Source organism: Caretta caretta, chromosome 1, assembly GCF_965140235.1.
Source record: "Caretta caretta isolate rCarCar2 chromosome 1, rCarCar1.hap1, whole genome shotgun sequence".
Lineage (NCBI taxonomy): Eukaryota > Metazoa > Chordata > Testudines > Cheloniidae > Caretta > Caretta caretta.
Genome location: NC_134206.1, coordinates 207,778,664 through 207,806,141, shown reverse-complemented (window position 1 = coordinate 207,806,141; position 27,478 = coordinate 207,778,664). Strand labels below are relative to the sequence as shown.

The 27,478-nt window shown below is 40.9% G+C and overlaps 1 protein-coding gene across 10 annotated transcripts in view; it reads right to left on the bottom strand.

Moving 5' to 3' along the window:
* Window positions 1-27,478, bottom strand: part of STXBP5L (syntaxin binding protein 5L) — a 430,597-nt gene that overhangs the window by 78,587 nt on the left and 324,532 nt on the right. For 7 of the 10 annotated variants that reach the window (XM_048819147.2, XM_048819156.2, XM_048819179.2 and 4 more), the window contains 3 exons: window positions 20,437-20,562; window positions 11,837-11,988; window positions 10,086-10,157 (listed from right to left, as the gene is read on the bottom strand). In XM_048819147.2, coding sequence (XP_048675104.2) covers window positions 10,086-10,157; window positions 11,837-11,988; window positions 20,437-20,562 — 350 coding nt within the window. The remainder of the gene's footprint in view (window positions 1-10,085; window positions 10,158-11,836; window positions 11,989-20,436; window positions 20,563-27,478) is intronic. The other 3 variants (XM_048819174.2, XM_048819185.2, XM_048819202.2) reach the window with 1 other exon arrangement.

The following is a 27,478-nucleotide window of genomic DNA, read 5'->3' as shown; positions in this document are numbered from 1 at the left end:
CTTTTATCAGTTTTGAATTTGCTACCTTTCAGTTTTATTGAGTATCCCCTTGTTCTTCTGTTGTATGATAAGAACATCATAACTTCATACCTGCCTTCTCGATACCATTCATTATCTTCTACATATATATTATCATGTCCCCTCTATTTTTGCCTCCTTTTTAAAGTAAACAGTTAAAAAAATTTTAAAGTCTCTTCCTATGAGAGTTTGTCTTTGTACTTAGTCTTCCTTGTCACCCCTCTCTGAACCACCTTTCTTTAGGAAATCTCAGGAGAATAGACACTAAAATTACATTATAGAAGGAATAACAGTGACCATTACAATCATGGTTACATTTCTGTTCCAAACTAAGGTCCTGATGTCAGTTGTTGAGAACTTTTTCTGAAATTTTTAATTTTCACATAGAAATTTCTGAGGCTCAATCTCTGCCCAGAGCTGAAATTTTTGGAAAACTTGAGAAGAAATTATTCAGCAAATTTTGAGTTCAAGTAGAATGAAAAAAAAACCCCTTCCTTCCCTCCATCTTTGAGAAGATGTGCTTTTTAATGTTTTAGGTAATTTTGATTTTACCAAGTTATGATCTTGTGAAAGTGCACAGCACATTGTGTACCAGATTTTTTGTCTGTACTGTATATAGCTAAGGATGAGTAAAAGTTTGTGCTGTGTTTACATACATGGCTAACAGCTAATTATTTATCATATGTATTGTGGTAGCACTTAGAGGTCCCTGCCCCACACTGCTAGGCATTGTACAAACATAACAAAAAGAGGGTTCCTTCCCCAAAGAGTTTCTTGAAAGTTTGAAGGGGCTAGGATTAGCTGCTGTGCACTTTGTAAGATTTGCTGGAAAGAGGACCACTCTGATGGACCTTAGGAGTTATGCATCTGGGAAAGGTGCTTTCCACCTTCCTCAGCTGCGTAGCTCCTGAGTCACAGAGCAGGATTCCTTTCTGTGGGCTTTCTAAGGTGTGTGAAACAATGTTGTCTAGTCAAATCATTCCACATTATTGCCACTTTGTTGAAAGACCTGGAAGTGCAAAGCTCCTTTAAAAAATGCTTTTTGTCTTAAAAAATAAAAACTCTTAACCTTTTCTCGCTGGTGTGTAGACATTATGATGTGCTGTTAATATACTTTAAAATGTAATATATTTGAATATATTTAAAACTGTATAAAGTTTCAGTGTACAATTATTCATATTAGTCACACATGTATAGCATCTTGTAACAATATATTAATTACACTGGACATGGTTCTTATACAAACAGCAATATATTAATTATAAAATAGGGAAACAGTTAATATTTGCTAGCATATACAGATCATCAACAGTAACAGATATTTTAGCTTTGCCATCAACTTGCTCATGCTCTGAATTGCACCAAAAGAAGACTACACTGGTGGTTGAAAAGAAAATGTAGAATACACAGGGGAAGACAAAAATCATTAAAATATATACCTTAGGGAGAAAAGAACTTATTACAGAATAAAGTCTGAGTGGAATTTTAAAAAATGCCTAAGTTATTTAAGAAGCAAAATCCAATGATTTTCAATGGGACATTGGCTCCTAAATAACTTAGGAGAAAAGAAAAGCACGTAGGTGCTTTGGAAAATTTTATTCTATGTCAATAAAGACATATTGGACTGTTGTAGCACTGAAATTAAGATAAAGTATAAAAATTGAAAATAGTTACAAGATGATGTCTTTATTCAATGTAGAAATATTCTATATTGCACTGTATTTATGAAATAGGAGGTAATCTTGTAAATATATTGTAATGAATAAGCATAAAGTGCAGAGTTAGGTAACGACTTGAGTGCTTATCCGTGCAAATGTAAATGTAAATATTCTCCTGATTTATGGATTACTATATATATTTTGATATCCAGGAACAATAGTAGTATTTACTTGTTTCAGTGGGGAAATGAAAGGACTTTCAACATTTTTACCTATGTTTTATACTCATGACTTATTTACCAGTGTATGCCTGATGTATAAAGTAATTCAGTGTTAAGATGGTGCATATCCTTCCACTATAAAATTGATATTCAGGTAAAAAAGGTGTGAATGGATAAATTACTAAGAAGTTAACTCACATATTACACACTAAAAAAATATACCAGAGCAAGGTTATCTAAAGTTGATAACCACTGATGATTAAGTCATAAGTTGTAAACTGCATCTGAATGTTAAGGAAAGGTATCCCTTTTCAAAAGCAAAAGACCGGGATGACACACTTGTAAGGGGGTGAGGGGTCTCTATACTATAAATATTACACTAAAAAAAAAACCCACCCTACATTCAAAGAACGCTATTAAGGTTGCAAAGTCAAGCCCTCCAAAGTTAGGAAATGCCAGAATTATGTTTCCCTGTGCAGCTTAATTTGCCCCTTGTAAGTATGAATTATGATAAGTTTGCAGATGATATCAAGCTGGGAGGGGTTGCAAGTCCTTTGGAGGATAGGATTAAAATTCAAAATGATCTGGACAAACTGGAGACATGGTCTGAAGTAAATAGGATGAAATTCAATAAGGACAAATGCAAAGTCCTCCACTTAGGAAGGAACAATCAGATGCATACATACAAAATGGGAAATGACTTCCTAGGAAGGAGTACTGCGGAAAGGGATCTGGGGGTCATAGTGGATCACAAGCTAAATATGAGTCAACAGTGTAACACTGTTGCAAAAAAAGCAAACATCATTCTGGGATGTATTTAGCAGGAGTATTGTAAGCAAGACACGAGAAGTAATTCTTCCGCTCTACTCCGCATTGATTAGGCCTCAAGTGGAGTACTGTGTCCAGTTCTGGATGCCACATTTCAGGAAAGATGTGGACAAATTGGAGAAAGTCCAGAGAAGAGCAACAAAAATGATTAAAGGTCTAGAAAACATAACCTATGAGGGAAGATTGAAAAAATTGGGTTTGTTTAGTCTGGAGAAGAGAAGACTGAGAGGGGACATGATAACAGTTTTCAAGTACATAAAAGGTTGTTACAAGGAGGAGGAGACAAATTGTTCTCCTTAACCACTGAGGATAGGACAAGAAGCAATGGGCTAAAATTGCAGCCAGGGCGGTTTAGGTTGGACATTAGGAAAAAATTCCTAACTGTCAGAGTGGTTAAGCATTGCAATAAATTGCCTAGGGAGATTGTGGAATCTCCATTATTGGGGATTTTTAAGAGCAGGTTGGACAAACACCTGTCGGGGATGGTCTTGATAATACTTAGTCCTGCCTTGAGTGCAGGGGACTGGACTAGATGACCTCTCGAGGTCCCTTCCAGTTCTATCATAGAATCATAGAATATCAGGGTTGGAAGGGACCTCAGGAGGTCATCTAGTCCAACCCCCTGCTCAAAGCAGGACCGATCCCCGACTAAATCATCCCAGCCAGGGCTTTGTCAAGCCTGACCTTAAAAACTTCTAGGGAAGGAGATTCCACCACCTCCGTAGGTAACGCATTCCAGTGTTTCACCACCCTCCTAGTGAAAAAGTTTTTCCTAATATCCAACCTAAATCTCCCCCACTGCAACTTGAGACCATTACTCCTTGTTCTGTCATCTGCTACCACTGAGAACAGTCTAGAGCCATCCTCTTTGGAACCCCCTTTCAGGTAGTTGAAAGCAGCTATCAAATCCCCCCTCATTCTTCTCTTCTGAAGACTAAACATCCCCAGTTCCCTCAGCCTCTCCTCATAGGTCATGTGTTCCAGTCCCCTAATCATTTTTGTTGCTCTCCGCTGGACTCTTTCCAATTTTTCCACATCCTTCTTGTAGTGTGGGGCCCAAAACTGGACATAGTACTCCAGATGAGGCCTCACCAATGTCGAATAGAGGGGAATGATCACATCCCTCGATCTGCTGGCAATGCCCCTACTTATACATCCCAAAATGCCATTGGCCTTCTTGGCAACAAGGGCACACTATTGACTCATATCCAACTTCTCGTCCACTGTAATCCCTAGGTCCTTCTCTGCAGAACTGCTGCCGAGCCATTCGGTCCCTCGTCTGTAACGGTACATGGGATTCTTCCGTCCTAAGTGCAGGACTCTGCACTTGTCCTTGTTGAACCTCATCAGATTTTTTTTGGCCCAATCCTCCAATTTGTGTAGGTCCCTCTGTATCCTATCCCTGCCCTCCAGCGTATCTACCTCTCCTCCCAGTTTAGTGTCATCTGCAAACTTGCTGAGGATGCAATCCACACCATCCTCCAGATCATTTATGAAGATATTGAACAAAACCGGCCCCAGGACCGACCCCTGGGCACTCCACTTGATACCGACTGCCACCTGATTCTATACAGGCTCTAATTACATGATCACACGCTATTTTTGTCACAGGACCCTGCCTCTTTTAGTGTACAGAATGGCTGGTGCTCACTTAATGAGAATCCATTCAATATTTTGTTTTATCCTGATTTACTGCACACTATTCAAATCAGGCTCAAAAGACAGAATGATTAATTTCCTCCAGGGCTTTTATATGGTTCTCATCACTCTAGTATCTGGGTGCTTCACAAACGTTGATTTATTTTCACAATATCATTATGTGGTGAGGAGGGAGTATTATTTCCAGCTGCAATTCAAGGGGTTGATTATTATTCTATAATGACCCTTAAAATTTGGGTCTCCAATCCTTTTTTCTTTTTGTTGGGACACTTGCTGATGATCTCTAAATTGGTATGTCTGGAGGCTGAGTTCTCAGTGAAACGTCCCTGATTCTGAAACCTGCTTTTTCCAGTGGATCAATGATACCCTCATCTGTTGAGCTTCTGGACACTTTGCAAAGCCTGTCTATTTCCTCAGGCTGTGTCTGATAAGATGGTCTAAAAGAGACTGGATTTCTCTTCCCGTATGGTGAGTTCTCTGATATTCTATTGGTGAGGCTGTGTCACTTTACTCTGGGTTAATGCATGTGTTTTATATTTATGTCCTGGTATCTAGATTGTATGCAACTCTGGGAGGAGGATTACTGCAACTCCTGCAGAAACCAAAACCAGTGTGTGTGGGGGGAGGGGGAAGGGGGTGATTAAGGTGAGTCACATGGGTTGTAAACATCTCCAGATAGGTACCACTCCTGGGGAGGCTTGAATATACTACTTTAAACTGGATTTTCCAGTGACCAACAAAGAATGAGCTTTTGGCTGCATTTAAACTGACTTTGGAACTTCTGTCTGATCATAGAATCATAGAATATCAGGGTTGGAAGGGACCTCACAGGAGGTCATCTAGTCCAACCCCCTGCTCAAAAGCAGGACCAATCCCCAATTAAATCATCCCAGCCAGGGCTTTGTCAAGCCTGACCTTAAAAACTTCTAAGGAAGGAGATTCCACCACCTCCCTAGGCAATGCATTCCAGTGTTTCACCTCCCTCCTAGTGAAAAAGTTTTTCCTAATATCCAACCTAAACCTCCCCCACTGCAACTTGAGACCATTACTCCTTGTCCTGTCCTCTTCTACCACTGAGAATAGTCTAGAACCATCCTCTCTGGAACCACCTCTCAGGTAGTTGAAAGCAGCTATCAAATCCCCCCTCATTCTTCTCTTCTGCAGACTAAACAATCCCAGTTCCCTCAGCCTCTCCTCATAAGTCATGTGTTCCAGACCCCTAATAATTTTTGTTGCCCTTCGCTGGACTCTTTCCAATTTATCCACAGCAAGTGAATAGGACCTTCTGTCCAAGGGGGACCCAACCCTTGCAAAAGTTTATGGCCTACTAGGGCCCCATCAGACAGATTGGTGACTCCTGTTATGTTTAGTGTATGTTTAAATCTGTTTATTGTTTTTATTATGTTTTCTCTGTAACTGCTGGCAATGCACTGTTCACAGCCTTTGGAGAGAAAGCACAGTGCAAGCAAATGCCATTAGGCAGATTGGCTTACTGGAGATATCCCTGTGTGTGGCATGGGGCTGTGCGGCCTTAAAACTCCTAGTCAGAAGGGAATGGGACAGGGTCCTTGCTCAGAGACAGGTGATAGCTGGAGATCTGAGACCTGACTGGGCACTCCTGGAGTGAACCATGGAAGGGAAACAGATGCTGTTACTCTGAAACTGTGACACTCGTTACAAAGGAACATGGCTGCCAGCAGTTGCAATGAAAACACAATGGGTTGGAAGCAGAGTCAAAGCCACCCTCACACCAGTCCTCACTCTTCTCCTCAACCTCTTACTCTCCTCAGGTTCCTTCCACATACAATATAAATATGTTTTGGTCTCTCTATAAAAAGAGCCCAGACTTGATTCCACTTCCCCTTCAAATGTATCACCCCATGTCCCTTCCCCCTTCATCTCCAAACCCACTGAGTGTGCTGTCTACAACGGCTGTCTGAAATTCCTCTTCTCCAAGTCCATTCTAGGTGCCTTTCACTCTGGTTTCCACCCCCTACAGTCTACTGAAATGGCACTCATCAAACTCTCCAATGACCTCTCTTTGGCCAAATATGAAGGCTGCTACTCCACCCTCATCCTCCTTGACTTATCAACTGTCTTTGACAATGCTAACCTTTTGAAATCCTGTTATCTCTAGGTTTCTGTGACTCTGTCCTCTCCTGGTTTTCCTCTGACCTCTTGGATATCTCCTTCAGTGTCCGTCTTGGTGGGTCATCTTCTTTCCCTTTTCCTCTTTTGGTGGGGGTCACTGAAGGCTACCTGGGCCCTTTTCACTTCTCCCTCTATACCCTGTCTCTGGGTGCTTTTGAATACCATCTTTATGCTGATGACTCACAAATTTGCCTCTCCACTCTGGACTTATCTCCCTCCATCCAAATTAAAATCTCTGTCTTTTTGGATCTCCTCATGGATTTTCAGATCAGGTTGCATATAAATCTGGATCCTTCTTGATGCACATCTCTTCCAAGAATCCAACCATTCTTCTCTCTCCTCTCTGCCAAAACTCTTCTCCAGCACAGATCATCATGCTCCTTGACTACTGTAATCTCTTCCTTTCTGGCCACAATGCCTGCAAGCTTGCCTTCCTCAAATCCATTCAAATCACTACTTCTAAGATCAGCTTCTTGGTTCATTGTTCTGATTATGTCAATACCCTCTTTAAGTCCTTCCATTAGCTCTCCTTGTCCTCACAAAGGTCTCCACTGTTCAGGCCTCAACCTACCACAAGGTTGACTCCCACCTGTGCTCTGCCAATAATGCCAGCCTCAATTTCCCAATTCTCTGGTTCTCCAACAAACACTTTTGTGCTTTCTCTTTTGCTACCACTTATGAGTAGGGAAAACTTCCCATCAAAATTTGTAAAGCTATTGCCATATCCTCCTGAAAACTCACCTCTTCTGTAAGGTGTACTGTAAAGTAGAACCTGAGATTAGCTAGGCAAGTGGAAAGCTGTGATCATTACTACTGATCAGCTAAAAACTGGCACGTTCTATTATATTTCTTTGTGACACCATCTCTCCCTCCCAATCCTTGCCAACTGCTTTGTTTCACCCACCTGTTATGTCTTGTCTTTTAGGCTGAAAGCAATTTTGGGTCAGGGACTGTCATTTATTATGTTTGTACAGCACATACTGCAATATAAATGTTAAATAATGAACAAAATAAAATTCCTGAGGAAACAGAGAAGGCAGATGATGGAGGGAGCTTTCAGCCAGATACCTGAGTGACTTTAGGGAGGCCTTTTCTGATTTAGGTATTGAAGCTGGAAAGCAGACAATACATACTTTAAAAAATTGTGGTAGCAGCTTGTTTCTCCATCTTCCAGTTTTAAATCAAATAAAATTAGCAGGAATTGGGCAATTATGTTTTAAAACATTCTATGTCATAGGCATTATTCCTTTAACAAATCACATTCCTTTAAACAGGTTACCAGATTTATGACTGGCCTCACATTTAGTGAACAAATGGTTCACATTTTTAAAAGCTTCAAACATTTTACCCACTTTCAGTACAAAATGCATTGCTACGGGTGGGATAAATATTGTACACTGGAATCTAGTGTAAGCACAGAACCACATTTTAATGGCATTATGTACAAATACTTTGCAGTAGGCTATCAAGCCACTGTTCCCCATTAATGATCTTGCCCTCCTTGAGTACTTAGCTTAATTGGCCTATCCAGTTCTTCTATGAAAACTGGTTTAAAAAGAGTTGAGCAAGAGGCCAGTTCATTAAGGGTATGTTCACACTTTGAACTGGACAGTGTAACTTCCAGCTCTAGGGAAAACATATCCGTGCCAGCTGTGATTGAGCCAGAGAGCTAAAAACAGAGCGTAACCAAGGTGATGCAAGCAGCTGGAGGGGCTAGCTGACCTGAGTATGTACCTGTCCAAGATGTTAGGTATGTACTCAGGGTGGCTAGCACCTCCTGACGCTTGCACGGTGGCAGCTACATTCTATTTTTAGCAAGATAACTCCATCAGAAGTAGTGTGGGTATGTCTTCTTAAGCTGGAAATTACACATCCAGCTTGAAAAGCAGATGTACCCTATGAAGCACACAGCAGGGCCTCATAAGTCATTTCTGCAAAATGAATTATAGCCTAGTGCATCACACACTGTGTATAAAACAGTAATTAGAATTTATACTCCACTTTACATCTTGAAAGCATATTACAAATATTAACTAACTAATCCTCACAACCCTCCTTTGAGATACATAAGTATTATAATACCTATTTCATACATGTGGAAACCAAGACTCAGACAGATGGGCTCATTTGCCCACAGCCACACAGTAAACCAAGTACAGAGCCAGGCTCAGAACTTCGTATTCCTGGCTCCCACACCTTTGCTTAGTTCTGTAGACCACACTGGTGTTCTAAAACAGTAGAATAGTTAATTTATTTACAACTACACTGGGGCAGCACCATCTCAAAATAAGAGATTCTTCACATAAGTAAAAAGAAAAGGAGTACTTGTGGCACCTTAGAGACTAACACATTTATTTGAGCATAAGCTTTCATGAGCTACAGCTCACTTCATCGGATACATTCAGTGGAAAATACAGTGGAGAGATTTATATACATAAAGAACATGAAACAATGGGTGTTACCATACACACTGTAACCAGAGTGATCACTTAATGTGAGCTATTACCAGCAGGAGAGCGAGGGGGGGGGCGGAGGGGGAAAGCTTTTGTAGTGATAATCAAGGTGGGCCATTTCCAGCAGTTGACAAGAACGTCTGAGGAACAGTGGGGGGTGGGGGTGGGGGCGGAATAAACATGGGGAAATAGTTTTACTTTGTGTAATGACCCATCCACTCCCAGTCTCTATTCAAGCCTAAGTTAATTGTATCCAGTTTGCAAATTAATTCCAATTCAGCAGTCTCTCGTTGGAGTCTGTTTCTGAAGTTTTTTTGTTGCCACTTTTAGGTCTGTAATCAAGTGACCAGAGAGACTGAAGCGTTCTCCAACTGGCGTGAAGAGACTGGGAGTAGATGGGTCATCTACCCCCACACTGTTCCTCACACGTTCTTGTCAACTGCTGGAAATGGCCCACCTTGATTATCACTACAAAAGGTTTTTTCCACCCTGCTCTGCTGCTGGTAATAGCTCACCTTAAGTGATCACTCTGGTTACAGTGTGTATGGTAACACCCATTGTTTCATGTTCTCTATGTATATAAATCTCCGCACTGTATTTTCCACTGAATGCATCCGATGAAGTGAGCTGTAGCTCACGATTACAGACCTTATTATGCTCAAATAAATGTGTTAGTCTCTAAGGTGCCACAAGTACTCCTTTTCTTTTTGAGAATACAGACTAACACGGCTGCTACTCTGAAACCTGTTCACATAAGTAGATACACGTTAAAATTAACACAATAACAATGGATGTTAATGATCATCAGGAAGTTAACATTGCTGAATAATCCATTTTAAGGCCCAACACCATGGTAAGTCAATGAGAGTTTTGTCATTGACTTCACTGGCACCAGAAACAGACCTGAAATGTTGGTGTAATGAAAACAATTGTCAGCACTCATCATGGTTTACATTTCTTGTAAAAGAAAATTTAAAAAATTTGCATGCATGCTGAATGTGTTTAAAGAAACACATTACGGAGCACAAACATATGGGTTTAAGTCCGGCATATTGTGATTGTGATAAAGCTGTTTGCCTAACCTTTATAGAACTTACTCTGATAGGAAGTACGGATCCGTTTCGTTAAATCAGGATAAAAGTTAGACAGGCCACGCATGCAAAAGTTGTCTTTGGAACATGCCAGTACACCAGCATCAGCAGCAGGCAGAGGAAAAAGAGAAAAAAAAAACAGTCTAAAGTGAAAGGATGTGATACCATATCCAGCATCTAGAACAGCCAAGGTGAAGAAATTTCAGCAGATGTTTACCCTCTGGTCAGAAGATATAACAAGGAAAATAATAATCCAGAAAAGTAAAGGGTGTGGGATGGATGGTGAGAAAGCAGCTGAGGTTTTATTCAGATGCATAATTTTGATGAGTGGTCTAAAAAAGATTGTTATTTTCAGTAGGTATTTATACAAGATGGGCTCAATTATCAGCTGCACAAAACAGCTGGAATGTTGCCCTAAAGCGACAGCCAAAGATTCTGCCTGACACAAGGGAATCCTCAGGTGGCACAAAGCTAGCCCACCTAGCCCTACATCACCCATGGTCCCCCTCCTGTGCAGTTGCTGCAGTGTCTGGTTGAAGCGTGGTTAAAAGAGCAGCAAAGTTATGTGGGGGTTGCTGTGGCCCCAGCCAGACCAGGAGTTGCTCTCATAAGCTGTGGCAAGTTTACATCGTGTTTACACTTGGCATAGCTGAGAACTGAACCTGATGGGGTTAGATATTTGTAAAATGTAAAATAAACAGTATTTCAGGGACAAAAGTAGAACATGGAGGTTTCTTTAAGTTTTAATAATTTAGAGTCCAATCTTTCTTACACCAAAGTCAGTGGCAAAATTCCCACTGATTCCAATGAGAACATGACTGGGTGCCTTAGTGCAGGACATATTGATGAACATATAGTTGTCATAAATTAATAGTACACTACAATTTACATTTTTCAAAATTCATGACTAGATTATAAACCCTGAAGTTTTCATCCCAATTGCTTTGTAACCAAACTTTAAAATGTCATAACTGTGTCTGTTTTAATTGTGTAAAAATGAAACATACAGACAAAAATATTTTACACAAATATAAGGTACTCATTTTACTAATTTTCTGACACAAATGGAAATTTTATATTAACAGAAACATAAGGAAAAGTGTAATTGTATTGGTGGAAACTTAATTCCACTATGCAACACTTAATGAAGTCTGTCAGATGCTTCTTGACATCAAATTTAAAAAAATTGCACAGACAGATTTAATGAGCTTCTATCAAGCGCTCTAGTTACTATATCCAATGGAGGAGAATAAAAATGTCTACTTCCTGTCTTAAGCTGCTTCAGCTACTTAATGAAGATGTCCCTGGGATGTGTTTTTTCAGTTAGTTCTTCGACCATAAAGATTTATTAAAAGACAAAAGCATGTGATTTGGCAGAGGATACATGTTGCTTTAAAGTGAAATCTTGCTTATCTGTCTGAAGCATTTGGCAACTGGAAAAAAAAGCAGCATATTGACTGTGCACATCATGAGCTAGCTAGCATTAAGACAATCAGTTTTTCTACTCCTTACAATTACCTGGGGCCTCAGCTAGGGAGATTACTTGCTGACCACCATCCCAAACAATTAAGCTTCAGATATAATGCTTTGCATTTGAGGAAGTTTCAATACCTAAGGAGCAGTCAGATTTTTCTCATGTGCTTCTATAAATTCCACTGGCTGGCAGATAATCATGCATTTCAAAAGCACTATAAAAAGCCGCAAGCAAGAAAACAAAGAATGAGTCGGGTTCAAAACAACTGTGTTTTATCTCCTACCTGCAGTGAACTGCTTGTTTTTGCGTGGAGAACGGGGCTGACGCTGGTATGGATCACTTGATCCGTATAGGTCAATGGTTCCCATGCTCAGCAATACTGTCTTCTGCATAAAATCCACAACAGCCAAACCATTGCAGTTCCCAAATGCAACTCTGAGAAAAGAAATGTTCCTCAAAGGCATTATACTCTCGCATTATATGGTATAATTAATAGAAATATCATTTAAAACAGCTACTACTGTGAATTTGCAATAATTTTCTAAGACCTTATTTTCAAAGCTTAAGTTTTTAATTGTAATTATAAATGGTTTTATAATTCTGAATTCAAACAAACTTTTGTCCTAAAATGCTGTAATTAACATTCAAAACAGATATAGTTTACCTTAATGAACACTCACTTTGCATGTTTTATTGTTGTAATAATATCTAAACATTGCTGTATGGAACAATATATCTGTAGTAATTACAACCATGTGGTAGATAATGACAATTAAGTTCACAAATCTTACATTATATATAACTAGCGCCCTACCAAATTCATGGACGTACAAAAAAGTGTCAGAGACCGTGAAATCTGGTCTCCCCCATGAAATCTGGTCTTTTGTGTACATGTACTATAATTTTTTTTGTCCTTTCTTTTCTCCCACTGTACAAAACAAGATTCCACACAGCAACCATGGAGCTACAGCTACCAGGAACGACAAAAGCAAAAAGTCAGTCAGTCAGAGGAGGAATATATAGCTGAGTTTCATATTGTTATTTAAAAAATGACTAAGGCCATGATTTTCAAAGCAGCACAAGGGATTTAGGTGTTCAATTCCCACCAAAATTCAATCGGAGTTGAGTGCCTGATTTCATCTGGCTCCTTTGAAAACAGGTCCATAAATCTTATAGTAGATGTTTAATATATATTAGAAAAGCAATATAGATGGGAGAATGGTAGTATGGGAGAAGTGGAATCACTACAACAAACATATTCACTAGAAGAAATGGTTTCTCACCTCAGACAGCTGTTATTCTTTGAGATGTGTTGTGTATGCCATCATACTAAGTGTGTGAACACACTGTGCACCAGTGTTGGCGAGTTTTCCTTAGCAGTACCCACAGGGGAGGCCACTCCTGCACCTTGCTGTTCTTGATGCTCCACGCCAAGAGCTTCGTACTGGATTCTTAGATGACAGGCTCTGATGTACTGGGGAAGGAGGGTGGGTCGTGTAATAGACATATGCAACACATCTCAAGGAACAGCAGTTATGAGAGGAGAGTAAACATTTTTCTTTGTGTTACTGCATATGTCCATTATACTAGGTGTCTTCCAAGCAGTTTCCGCTGGAGAAGGGCTAGGAATCTCATCGGATGAAGGACTGCAGGACTGCTTTCCCCAAATTCGTGTCTTCTCTTGATGTGGTAAATACACTAATTGCATCTAGCAAAAGTGTGGACTGAAGACCATTTTGCCACCCTCCAGAGATCTATAAGAAAGATGTTTCTCACAACCACTGTGGAGGTTGTGTGTGCTCTGGTTGACTGCACAGAGATTTTCATGAGGCATGATGCCCTTGATCTTGTAATATATGACAATACAGCTGGTGATCCACTTGGAAAGCCACTGCAATGTTACAGGATGCCATCCCTTTCTTCTGCATAGGAGACAAACAGCTGGGAAGAGACCCGAATAGGCTGCTTTGAGACATGCAGCTGCCTGGATGAAGTGGCGGCAGCGGGTGGTTGGGGACTCCTCCCTCCTTGCTTCTGTTTTTACCTAGACTGATCTGCTTGTCTAGGCATATAATACTGCTGCCTTGGTTGAAACACGGGCAAAATTTTGTTCTTTTGGGGTCTGGTGTATATAGGGGCAGGGATGTCAACACTGGCCTAGAATCTTTTAACATATGCCGTGCTTCATCCATCTTCCAGAAGAATAAGGCACAGCCCCTGAAGGGGAGAGCTTCAAAAATCTGTTGTACTTCTACAGGGATCCCCGATAACAGGAGGCATAACAAGCAACTGATGGTTACTGCCATCACCATGAATTTGGCAGCCAAGTCTGCCACATCCAGGGAAGTCAGCAGAGCGGACAGTGCGACCACCGCACCTGTCCCCTGTGTCCTGGTCTTCACCCAGGTCTTGTCCCCCATCCCTCATTGTGTCCAGACTCCAGTCCTGTATTATTCCCCCACATCGTTCTACCCATGTATTGCATGGCTCCCCTCCCCCAGCCTCACATCAGAGACCCAGCTGGCTGGGAGAAGCTCCTCCTGAACCCTGGGTGACCTTCAGATTGACACCCAGAAGGGTTCACTCAGGATGGGAGGGCCAGAGCCAGAATTGGTGGAGCAGATGGAGCCCCATCTCACAAGTCCTAGCACATGGCTCTCTTAAAGATAGATCCCTAATGTGGGGTGGGGCTGGCCAGAACCGCTGGCTCCTTGGGTTGGGGGATCCCAGTGGGGGTCCTTCCAGGGAAACCTGTTTATAGAGGAGCAAGCTGCTCTATTTTCTACTTTGTCACCCCTAAAGGGGAACTGACCAGAGGGTAGGAGGGGGCATTCAGGAAGCTGCAGGTGCAGCAGATTGTCTTGAACAGTCACTGCTTGGAAGATGCCCTAGATTCCCGTAGGAACCCACTTCATACTGCGAGGAGGAGGAGAACGTCAAAGCCATTCTCTTCTTAGGCTTCAGAGGCTGAGGGTACTCAAAGAACATGTGTCTCTTTGAGGACTGCCCCAATGAGGGGGATTTCCTCCTGTCTCTGTTCACAGGGAAAGCTGGGGGAACACTCCTGGACAGAGTGTTGAGGAATCACTTCTATCCAACTGAGGTGGATCCAATGCTAGGTGAAGGGTGCCTCCATGAAGATGTATCTGAGATGCTCTTCTCTTAGCTTGTTAATTCTTGTCTTGAAGCCCTGTCAAATCAGGTATCTGTCCCTGATGTGACCCTCACCCAAGCACTTCAGACAGTGAGGGTGAGGGATACTCATGGCCAACAGCCTGGGACACCCAGAGTAGGGCTTGAAGCCAGGGGACTTTGGTGTAAGTTCCCCTGGAACCACTTAAGCCCAGAGTTCAGACTACGGAGAACAGGAACAAATAGAAAATAAAGAAAATGGAATCCAAGGGAGGCAAAATGAGTACCACTATTACTAACAACAACTATGACAGAACATTCACAGAAGGAATGCACTGACAGCATGCTCCAACCACTGACCATGGATCCACCCTTAGACTTTCAACAAGGGTTTGTTGAGTTAAATAAGAACATCCACAGTTATATTAGACAGGATAACATTTTGTATACAGTATACAAACCTTCATGTTTCAGGGCACAGGCCAAGCTCTAACTGATGGGGGTTTGCAAGGAAACTATCCCTATTGTCCATTATGGGGATTCTTGAATCTTTCTGTGAAGTATCTGGTACTACCAACTGTCAGAGACAGGGATTTGGATTAGATGAACCACTGGGCTAAGCTGTTAAAGCAAGTCCTATGTTCCTACATAAATAAAAGACCAATTTGTACTAAGCAAGTAAAAGGGATCAAAATGAGGCAACATAGCGCTGTACAAAAAGAAGACTGGAGCATGAACAAAACACAATCTCTTTTCTGTGATTTGAGACAACAGAAATGCTAGTCATCTGCCTCTAGAAAATGATGTGGCTGAGGCCTTTGTTGAACACAGTAAAAATAAAAATAAAAAACATGTAAAGAGATAGTGATCAGTCAGATCTTTCTGAAAGTAACCGTTACAAAATACTCTAAATACAATAGTAAGGACCAAGCTGGGCAATTGGCTACAGGAGAAAATCTCAAATGAGTCCTTATCACCCTGAAAGCCATCTGACTGTTGTAAGAAGGATTTTTTAAGGGAATGGGACATTCCATGAGGCGTTCTAGATAAAGGAGGAGTCTCTGGCATTGGTTTATCATGAGGACTATCAGGCCCAGAAAGCAAAGACAGAGAGGTACAGTAAAGATGGTTTAAACCCAGTTCAACCTGATCTTTTGGAACATTAATGAAAACAGGGGAGGAATAGAGAGTCACACAAGCTAATGTAAGACTAATCATGGTTTACAGTGTGTCCGGTGGTCAACCACACATGGCAAAGCTCACTGCCAAAGAAAAATCAAGAGTATACCTCCTAATTGAGATTATACTCTCCAGGGATTTGGGTCTGGTAACTCATCCAGTCTGCCTGAATAGTCTTTTGGCCATGATGTACATCACTCTCATGGAAAGTGCTGGAGTGCATCTGTGATGGTCCTCAATCGAGGGTCGGTTTGTCGGATAGTGTCATCTGGTGGTCAGGGCTAAGGCCCATGACCTGCAGTGGGATTGTTGGTAAGGGAGCTGGACCTTCCCACTTCACCAGGCTCCAACCCAGGGCCCTTTGAGGACTGTCAGTGATCTGACAGCCAAGGCTGCTTAAGGCTGCCCTCTCTGGGCGACTTCCTATCTCCCCACCTGTGACTGTCCCCAGCTGCGTTAAGGTGGCGTGAAGGGTGCCTGCTCACCACAAGGCACCTCCTGGGGGCAGCGTACAGTGTGGTAGCTCTCTTTCTCAGGTGGCAGCTGCCTCCTCCCATGGTATGGTCCAGCCTCCAGGGCCACCTCAGTCCAAGGGCTTTCCCCTGCTGGGGTAGTCCAAACAAAAACAAAAGGGAGTACTGAAGTCCAGAGTTCATATGAGGGGAGAGGGAAATGTTGCTCCATCAGGCTGCCTCTGTGGCAGGTCCTCCCTTCCCTCCATGAGGGACCTTTGGGCAGTTGTCTTAGGGATAGATTCTGCCTTCCCTCAGGCTCTCCTCTGCTGGAGCAGCAGCTTGCAGGTCTGCTCTCTTCCCTGGTCTGCACCAAATGAGTGGTTCCCCCATCTTTTAACTCCTCCTCCAGTTGGAGCATTTCCTACAGGTGTGGTGAGGCTGGGCCCAAAGTAATTCCTTAACCCCTTGTTGCCCAGTGTTGGGTTATAAACCCCATCACAGCATCCTAAGAATATAAACCCATTGCTTGTAAGCACGGCTTTATAACATATCCTCATATGCTGGCATAGTCTATGGTCAAACAACTGACATAGAGCCCAAAAAACAGATTTCCTGACGAAGAATTTCTGAAGTGGCAAAGAAGGTACCAGACCCAATAATCAATATCTATACAGGCTGCATATCAGCATAATAGATCTAAGCCTGACCACCACTGTCTGGGTTTCTGACAGAATTTTTTTCAAGAAAGCATTGAAGACCTCTAACCAGTCTGAAGAGCATAATTAAGCTTTCCTGAATTAGGTAGGTTTTTGTTCTCAGTTTTATTCTTTCTAAAGCACTTCCATAATTTAGCTGCTTCAGACTAGACAGGTGAGGTTTCAAATTCAACTTAGAAGACAGAAAAATCTACTCAAACTCCTTACATATTCACGTGGGGTGCCATCAGAATTTTGGGAGATCTTTGGTAAAAGAAACCCTTACCAACTTGTTAAAAAAAAAATCAGTTCACCTATTCAATATATGTTTTTAAAAATTTTTGTAAGTGGTCCAAATCAAAATGGATTTTAATTAGACCACATAAAAGGCACATCTATGAGCTAAAGGTCAGATTTTTTTTCATAATGGTAAAAGGATTTTCCCCACTTTCTTTATACTTGAAAGCAGTTAAACTGTTTTTGCTCAAATATCCCAAAACACTTTACTCCCTCAGGCAGAGATCAGACCTAGAAAATTTCACCCCAACAATGCAAGTTATAACTGAAAAACTTATAAGCAACTGCAAAAGAAAAACTTTTTAGATTGACACTGGCCAAACTAAACTACAGATGTGTTAGAGAGACAAGTTGGGTGAGGTAATATCTTTTATTGGACCAACTTCTGCTGGTCAGAGAGACAAGCTTTTGAGCTACACAGAGCTCTTCCTCAGGACACAGCAGGCTACAACAATGCATATAGGTGTGTTATGCATTCCAGCTATACAATATTGACTATAAAGAAGGAGGCTTAATAATACCTTTGACAGAGGAACAATATAAGTAGGAGAAGATTACTCCTACCAGACCTAAAGGCAAATAAAGAATTTCTCTGTCTTCTGTATGCAATCATAAACCTAATGAAGAGTTCAGAGTGAATTTCTTATTTCCCACTAGCTACTGTACTTGCTAACTGCTAGGAAAGGACTGCTACTGAAAGAAACTGCATATTACATGCAGCACACCATTCAATTTCTTAAAGCTGATTTTTTGGGGGGAGGGCGGAGTGCTTGTGCTTTTCATTAATTAATTAATTAAATATTTTTCATAATAGCAAAGCTAAGATCTTGATCAGACATTTCTTGGCAGTTAAAATTTGGAGGAGCTGAGGACCTGGGGCTCACGTGGAGGGCTAGGGAACACACAAACTGGTTATTAATTTTCAGGAAAGGCCTTCTTAGTTGGTCATTGTTTTAATTTAATTTAATATTTTTATATATTTTAAAATATACTAACATATATATATACCTGCAGAATTTTGCCACCCTTTTTTCTACTTTTATAATGGAAACCAGTAGTGTGATGATTCTCTTTAATTGCATGAAAGTGTAAATATTTCTAATTTGAAGCTTGCAAGAGCTCAAAGTAAACAGAAATAAAGTGAAATATATTGAATTCACAACACATCAACTGCCTCATATTTGTTATGTAAGGTGTTTTTTAACCTTTGTTTTTATACATGCTTTGGACCTGCAGTAATGGTGTGACAGCTGTGGAGTTGCTATGTATTACTCTATGTATGAACATGGATATGTAATAAAGGTACGTCTATTGTACATGGCCTGCTCAGTGAGATAAAGTTACTGTATAAGATGATGGAAGTAAGGGTACTTGAAGTGGTTTCCATTATATACTGGGTTTACAGTTTGGTTCAATGGCTCTCAGCACCTCCCCTATACAAATTGTAACTATGGTGGGTTAACAGAATTTCCTGTATGAACTGCACTGATCTAATTTAATAGCGGGCCGTGGGAAGAATAAACAGGAAGGCAACACAATGGTCCCACATAAACAACCTCCCAACAAACACCGGGGGGCAATTACAAGATAATGGCCTATTTCCAGGCTCGAGGATGAAGTGACAGCTGTTTTGCCAGGGTGGGAGGCCAGAGATCAAAAGAACAGTAAAGAGTTAAAAAGTCTTCTGAGGAAGAGAAGGGGCTGTCACTTGTCAAAAGCTGTCTGGGCTGAGACATAGATACTCTGTGGAGGCAGTCTAGAGCAGTCAGGCCTTCCCAGATCAAGGAAATGGTAAACCTCAGGGAAAAGCTCAATATGCATACAATCAGTTTCATTATTTTTAAGATCTGTATTCTCTGAAATGCTTTTGTTCTAAATAAACAATATTTTGCTTCAAAGAGGCTGGTCACCATAGGGGCTGGAACTAGGGGTGCTGGAGGTGTTGCTGCACTCCCTGGCTTGAAGTTCTTTCCACCATATACAGAGTTTACAGTTTGGTTCAATGACGCTCAGCACCCCCACTATGCAAATTGTTCCAGCACCCTTCCTGGTTGCTGCTTACCACTGTCATTGCTCCTAGAGAATAGAACAGAATTGCAGCGGCTGGCCATAAATCGGAGTGCTGAGGTAATCATGGTTAGTACCAGGGCACTGCAACCCAGGGCCCAGTCTGAGGATGGAGAAATGAGTGATTCCACCCTGAGCCTGGTGATAGCTAGACCTGGAAAGGGGTGCACTCAATGAGATCAGGAGGGATCAGAGGTGAAGTTTGCCTAGGTATTGTGAAAAATGCATTCTGGCAAAGGTAAAATTAATGAAATTTCTAGATTTCATGACTAGGAGCCGACCAGTACCTCAGGACAGACAAATGTTTTCACACTAATACAAAGGTTATGGCTGAGATTTTCAAAGGGGCCTCTGAGGGGCAAGTGCTCAAATTTATACTCAGAGTCAGTAAGAGCTGGGCACCTAATTCCCAGAGGCCCCCTTGGAAACACCAACCTGTACCTTTATACCCGAGTGATATCTTCTCTACTAGAAACAAACTTGTAAAGACTCTTTTCCTGATTTGATGCACATGTGCATTTCCCATCAGTATGAAATGGAATCAAATGGGCTGTGCTGGTTGGAAAGGATACATGGCCAGTGCATCACAACCTTTTCCAGCTGGTTTTCTTTGGCGACCTAGCCATAAACAAAAAATGTCCCTTCTAACAGGTACCCAAGTGAAGGCAGCAGTGACATCAGTGCCTGCCTTCTATCAAGGTGTCACAGATAGGTCTAATTTACACCCCCTTGTGCCAGCTCCTGGTCATTTTGTGATAATATTAAGATATCTTTAAAAAAAATTATAACTCAGAAAGGTAATTTGGTTTTGATTAAAAAGACAGGGATATTATGTGAAAGATGCCATCATGAGAATGTCAGATTAACTTCTCATATTACATCTTTTATGTGGGTTACTTGTTCTTGTAATTTTTTAGCCAAGAACCTAGCTTAAAGCAACTTTTGATTTTTCATGGTGACTTTTAAGTGTCTGCAGGGAACTTCAAAGTATAACTGAAACATATATTGCTTAGTTGAGTAAACAATAAATCAATACAACATGATTTTTAGTTACTTACAGTCCATAGGCTGAGTTTACGGCCAGACTGGTGATTTGTTGTGGAGGCTCACCATCTACCCACACCAACTGAATAACAAGCTCTGCTTGGTAACCAGGAGGCATTCGCACCGGTCGAGTCTTAACACTAAGAAGAAAAAGGGACACAAAATAGAAACACATAAACAAAATGATTAGGGTACAATAATAGAAACTATTTACCCTGAGGAGATAATAGTGAAGCCAACTTCCCTTATAGGACTGAATCAGCACTGAAAAGGAATTCCCACAATACTTTTAATATAGTTGTATATTAAGACTATATATTCCAATTAGAGCTGTGTAGAGAATGAAAATTCCATTTCTTGGAAGGTTTCAATGAGGTTTCAGATTAGGAATGAAACCTGAAAATGTCAAAATTCTCCACAAAAGAAAATTCAAATTTTTGTTTGTTTGTTTTGGGTCAATTGAAATGTTTCATTTCAACAACATTGTTTTGTTTCATTACAAATTCAACTTTTTAAAATTTTATAATATATAGTGCAAAATAAAATAATTTAGAAACAAAAAGTCATTTCAAAAGAAAAAATTGAAATGTTTCATTCTGAGTGTTGAAATGGGACACCTCAACATTATTGGAAATTGTTTTCCCATTTTTCCCAAAACAAAATTTCTGCTAAATCAACAATCACTTTGTGAATAATTTCAGTGAAACTATTTCAGTGAAACTGCATTTTCCGATGGAAAATGAAATGGTTGTGTCAAAGTTTTTCCAACCAAGCTCTAGTTCCAATCCAACGATAAAGAACCCACCCTGTAAAATTGTTTGTGGCACTGCTTGCTCTCTGTTATGCCTATCGTTAATTCCTGTACCTCCTCCTGAATATCACACACTCAGCTCCTGGGATGAACAGTTCTGTGTCCATGGACCCAGATCTGTAGATCCTGCTGTAACCCATTCCTAACTAGATAAGTACTTAGACTAAATATTATTATGGGGAATTCTATTCAGTGGTGATTGATAAAATCTGAGAAATTCGAGAGTGACTATGCTTTAAAAGGCCCCATAAAGTGTTGATTCAACTTTTAATGTCCCCTTCTTATCTATCTAGCCGCATTTTTATGTAGTGCTCATCTCCGTGGTATCTGGATGGGTAGAAAGCTGGCTAGATTGTCGGGCTCAACGGGTAGTGATCAATGGCTCCATATCTAGTTGGCAGCCGGTATCAAGTGGAGTACCCCAAGGGTCGGTCCTGGGGCCGGTTTTGTACAATATCTTCATAAATGATCTGGAGGATGGTGTGGATTGCACTCTCAGCAAATTTGCGGATGATACTAAACTGGGAGGAGTGGTAGATACGCTGGAGGGGAGGGATAGGATACAGAACGACCTAGACAAATTGGAGGATTGGGCCAAAAGAAATCTGATGAGGTTCAATAAGGATAAGTACAGGGTCCTGCACTTAGGACGGAAGAACCCAATGCACAGCTACAGACTAGGGACTGAATGGCTAGGCAGCAGTTCTGCGGAAAAGGACCTAGGGGTGACAGTGGACGAGAAGCTGGATATGAGTCAGCAGTGTGCCCTTGTTGCCAAGAAGGCCAATGGCATTTTGGGATGTATAAGTAGGGGCATAGCGAGCAGATCGAGGGACGTGATCGTTCCCCTCTATTCGACATTGGTGAGGCCTCATCTGGAGTACTGTGTCCAGTTTTGGGCCCCACACTTCAAGAAGGATGTGGATAAATTGGAGAGAGTCCAGCGAAGGGCAACAAAAATGATTAGGGGTCTGGAACACATGAGTTATGAGGAGAGGCTGACGGAGCTGGGATTGTTTAGCCTGCAGAAGAGAAGAATGAGGGGGGATTTGATAGCTGCTTTCAACTACCTGAAAGGGGGTTCCAAAGAGGATGGCTCTAGACTGTTCTCAATGGTAGCAGATGACAGAACGAGGAGTAATGGTCTCAAGTTGCAGGGGGGAGGTTTAGATTGGATATTAGGAAAAACTTTTTCACTAAGAGGGTGGTGAAACACTGGAATGCGTTACCTAGGGAGGTGGTAGAATCTCCTTCCTTAGAGGTTTTTAAGGTCAGGCTTGACAAAGCCCTGGCTGGGATGATTTAACTGGGAATTGGTCCTGCTTCGAGCAGGGGGTTGGACTAGATGACCTTCTGGGGTCCCTTCCAACCCTGATATTCTATGATATTCTATGGATACCTAAAACTCATGAATCAGGCAAAGACTCCATCTCTCCTTCAATCCAACTAACCTGTTTTGTTAACTCTCCTTCCTTTGAGTACAATCACCCAGTAGCTAATCTAGCCTTGAAGACTGAATGGATTCTTATAAGAAAGACAAGGTGGCTGAGGTAATATCTTTTATTGGACCAATTTATGCTGGTGAAGGAGACAAGCTTTCAAGCTATACAGAGCTTTTTATACACGCTTCCTATACAGAGTTTGGTGCAGTTAGCAGTCTCTCTTCATGTGTTGTTATGGAAGGTGCAATTGTCTGCAAAGTAGGTCCCAGAGGTGTACCAAAGATGTTGCGAAAAGATTATTCTTCACCTACTGTATGGCTGCTTTCTCTTTTCAGTACCTTTCTTTGCTGACTGGTAGAATGTATTTATCATCTTCAAATATTGTATTGAAGACAATGTCCAATTTCTCTTAAATGCTGCAGTTTAAAATACCAGACATGCTCTTAAAATTATTTAAAATTCCAGTGGTATAAACCACACTTTATTAATCATAATTTTTAACTCTCATGAGCTCATTAAAGTTGCTGTATATGTTCCTCACTTCAGTATTTACTCTTTAACAAGAAATGTATATTTTTCTTTGTAACTGAATTTCTTTACCATAGTGGTTACTTATCAGATTGCAATGAATGTTATTTTATTGAAAATAATTATGTACTGTTAACAGTGAAAATACAAATCATATCAAAATGAGGATCTGATAGGTTCTGTCTCATTTTTATAATACTACTCAGTTCTTATGGGGCATATACATTATACAAATTATGGGTCAATTTAATCCATGTTGTATATCTACTGACTTCAATGTAGTTACACCAGGGATGCATGTGGGGCATTGTTTTTAAGGATCTATACTTTTCTTATTGTTTATTGTTTCATATCTATGAAAAATTATATCTTCTCTGGGGGTGGATAAAGTGGTTTCTAGTAGGCAAGTTTTCCTTTTCAGCAAAACTCAAAAGTGGGACCCAAATAGCATAATAACCTTAGCTCATTATAGGCTAAATTGTATAGCTTTGTATTGTTTATCACCTTCAAGATCAACAGTACAGCAGTTTTAAGTAATGATGGCTCATTGATAAAAATAATTATGGGTTGGGCCTTTTTAATTTGTTTATATTGGACCTCTAACTTAGATTCTAAGGCCAGTGGGGACCTTTATGATCATCTAGTCTGACCTCTTGTATAGCACACACCATAAGTCTTCTCCAAAATAATTCCCAGAGTATCTTTTTTAGAAAAACACGTAATCTTGATTTAAAAATTGTCAGTGATGGAGAATTCACCACGATCTTTGGTAAATTACTCCAGTGGTTAATTACTCTCACCACTAAAAACGTGTGCCTTATTTCCAATCTGAATTTGTCTAGCTTCACGCTCTAGCCATTGGATTATACCTTTGTGTGGATTATACCGTTGTGTTATGCCTTTCCCTGATAGGCTGAACAGCCCATTATTAAATATTTTTTCCTCAGATAGATATTTGAAGACTAATCAAGTCACTCCCTAAACTTCCCTTGTTCAGATAAATAGACTGAAGTCCCTGCATCTGTCACTATGAGGCATGTTTTCTAACTTTTTAATCATTCTTATGGCTCATCTCTGAACCCTCTTCAATCTATCAACATCCTTCTTGAATACAGAAGTGAAAAAACTTCTTTACTCCTACTCAAGATTACTCTGTTTATGCCTCTCAGGATTGCATTAGCTCTTTTCACCACAGCATCACACTGGGAGCTCATGTTCCACTGCTTATCCAGGGATAAGGGATAGCTCAGTGGTTTGAGCATTGGCATGCTAAACCCTGGGTTGTGAGTTCAATTTTTGAGGGAGCCATTTAGGGATCTGGGGCAAAAATTGGGGATTGGTCCTGCTTTGAGAAGGGGGTTGGAATAGATGACCTCCTGAGGTCCCTTCCAACCCTGATATTCTATGATTCTATGATCAAGTGAGCAAAAAGGGAGGGGGAGTGGCACTTTACATTAAAAATGGCATTACCTGTTTCTGAGTCACTGATAACTTCGAAGAAAATTATCTTGAATTCTTATGGATCAATGTCCTAACAGATAAAGCACAAGATGGGGTAGTACTAGATGTCTGCTACAGATCACCAAATCTCATTAGAGAACAGGATAAGCACCTCCTTACACACCTATCTATAATGTGTAGGGGGAATTGTTTATTATTTAGCCAGTGTGACTGATCCCTAATATGTTGAGCCCAGAACAGAGTGGAATCCCTAACAGGTGGAGCCCAAACATGCTGGAATGCATAGATGATTGGTGCCTCCCCATACTGGGGGGGAGGGCACAAGCTAAACGGCAGGACACGTGACTGTTCCACGTTTCTCCTCTGGCCAGCAACCCACCCAGCCTAGGGCCTCAGCACTCTCCGTGCTCCACATTACCTGCATGGGGAGACGGGGTGTTTCCTTCTCTCCCTGTGCCTCCCCCCAGCACATTCGGCCGCTCTCCCTGGCAGCTGAGCGGGGAGTGGGACGGAGCCGCTTCTGCCTAAGAGAGCCCGGCTGGGAGGCAGCAGCGCCCCGCTCCATGCCTAGGCTCAGCTGCCGGGGACAGGGGCTGAGCATGCTGGGGGGAAGGGGTGCTCCAGCTCGCTCGGTCCCTGTCCCCAGCTGCAGGGCCTGCCCACTGCCACCCCATCTGCTGGGGACAGGGGCCGAGTGAGCTGGAGCCCCCTCATCCCCCAGCATGTTTCCAGGATGTTGACAAAGACAAATGGACGTGAAAGAGACACTGGAAGTCTGGAAACAGAGTCTTGTTATTATTACAGCTACTTTTTGATGACAGTGATGATATTGCTCTCTCAAATAAGCAAAGACTCCACTGAGGCAGTTCTGGAAATGTTATTGTGTTCTAACAGCCTTCAAAAGAACCTCAATATTCAATATTCTCATCACTTCTCTGATTTTTTCAAATACATAATTTTTTTCCATTCACATTTTGAAGTAAGAGCCTAATGTTTCTACTACCAAAAAATCTTTCGAAATATACATTACGTTCATGGAAATGCTTCATAGTGATAAAGAAATTCAAACCATGGAAAACAAAAAAACAACAGAATACCTCAGAGTAAAATCATAGCCCCACTGAAGTTAATGGCAAAACTCTCTGACTTCTATGGGGCCAGGATATCTCCCTGGGTTGTTTTGTTTTTTTTCCTTTTTCCATTGCGTCTCCCACTGACTTCAGTGAGATTAAGCACATTGTTAAAGTTCATCTGCTTTGTTGAATAAGGATGGACTGATGAATTGGGTGCCAAAGTGAATAGGGCCACATATGTATAAACAACATCTTTTCTTATGCTAATTAGATGATGCGTCTATGTTCTAAAACGTCACTTTCAGGAGCCCAAAAAACAGAGCTGTCAGTCACTGTTTATTTAAACTGATTTTGAAACAAAATGAGACATATTTAATAATATTTAAAGTAATTATGAATGCACTAAAATAAAAATAAACATTGATCTCTGCAATGCACTATAACTGCTGTTAAATTACAATTTATAAAACATTGTAAGGAATACTTTATCGTGAAGTCATTCAAAACCAGAACTCATTAGGGTTTAGTTAGAACATATTAATCTACTCCACTCAGTTGTGATGTAAATAACAGACAACAACTTTTTTCATTTCTTAAAACTCATAATACTTCTTTACACACAGTTAATAGAATAATAGAAATGTGGGGATGGAAGGGGCTTGAGAGGTCGTCTAGTCCAGCTCCCTGGGCTGAGGCGGAATCAAGTGTATCTAGACCATCTCTGAGAGGTGTTTGTCTAACTTGTTTTTAAAATCCTCTGATAGAAATTCCACAACTTCCATTGAAAGCCTATTCCAGTGCTTAACCATCCTTATAAACAGAAAGTTTTTCCTAATATCTAATCTAAATCTTCCTTCCTACAGATTAAGCCCATGCTTCTTGTCCTACCTTCCATGGTCATGGAGAACAATTGATCACCATCCTTTTGATAACAGTCCTTAACATATTTGAAGTCTGTTACCAGGTCCCCCACCACTCTTGTTTTCTTAAAACTAAACACACTGAGCTTTTTTAACCTTTCCTCATAAATCAGGTTTTCTAAACCTTTTATCATTTTTGTTGCTTTCCTGTGGACTCTCTCCAATTAGTTCACATCTTTCCTAAAGTGTGGTGCACAGAACTTCACACAGTACTCCAGCTGAAGCTTCACCAGTGCAGAGTAGAGTGGGACTATTACTTCCTGGATTTTATATATGACACTCCTGTTAATACACCCCAGAATTATATTAGCTTTTTTTGCAACTACATCACATTGTTGGCTCATATTCCATTTGTGATTCACTACAACGTCCAGATCCTTCTCAGCTGTACTACCATCTAGTCATTTTGTAGCTGTGCATTTGATTTTTCCTTCCTAAGCATAGTACTTTGCACTTTTCTTGAATTTCATCTTGTTGATTTCTGACCAATTCTGCAATTTGTCAAAGTCCTTTTGAATTCTACTCCTGTCCTCCAAAGTGCTTGCAACTTCTCTCAGCTTGGTGTCATCCAAAGATTTTATTAGCATACTTTCCACTCCATTATCCAAGTCATTAATGAAAATATTGAATAGTACCAGACCCAGGACAGACCCTTGCAGGCCCCCACTAGATATGTCCTCCCAATTTGACAGCAAATCATCCATAACTACTCTTTGAGTATGATTTTTCAACCACTTGTACATCCACCTAATACTAACTTCATCTACACCACATTCCACTAGTTTGCTCCCCCCTATATTAGGCCAGTAACGCTATGTCTA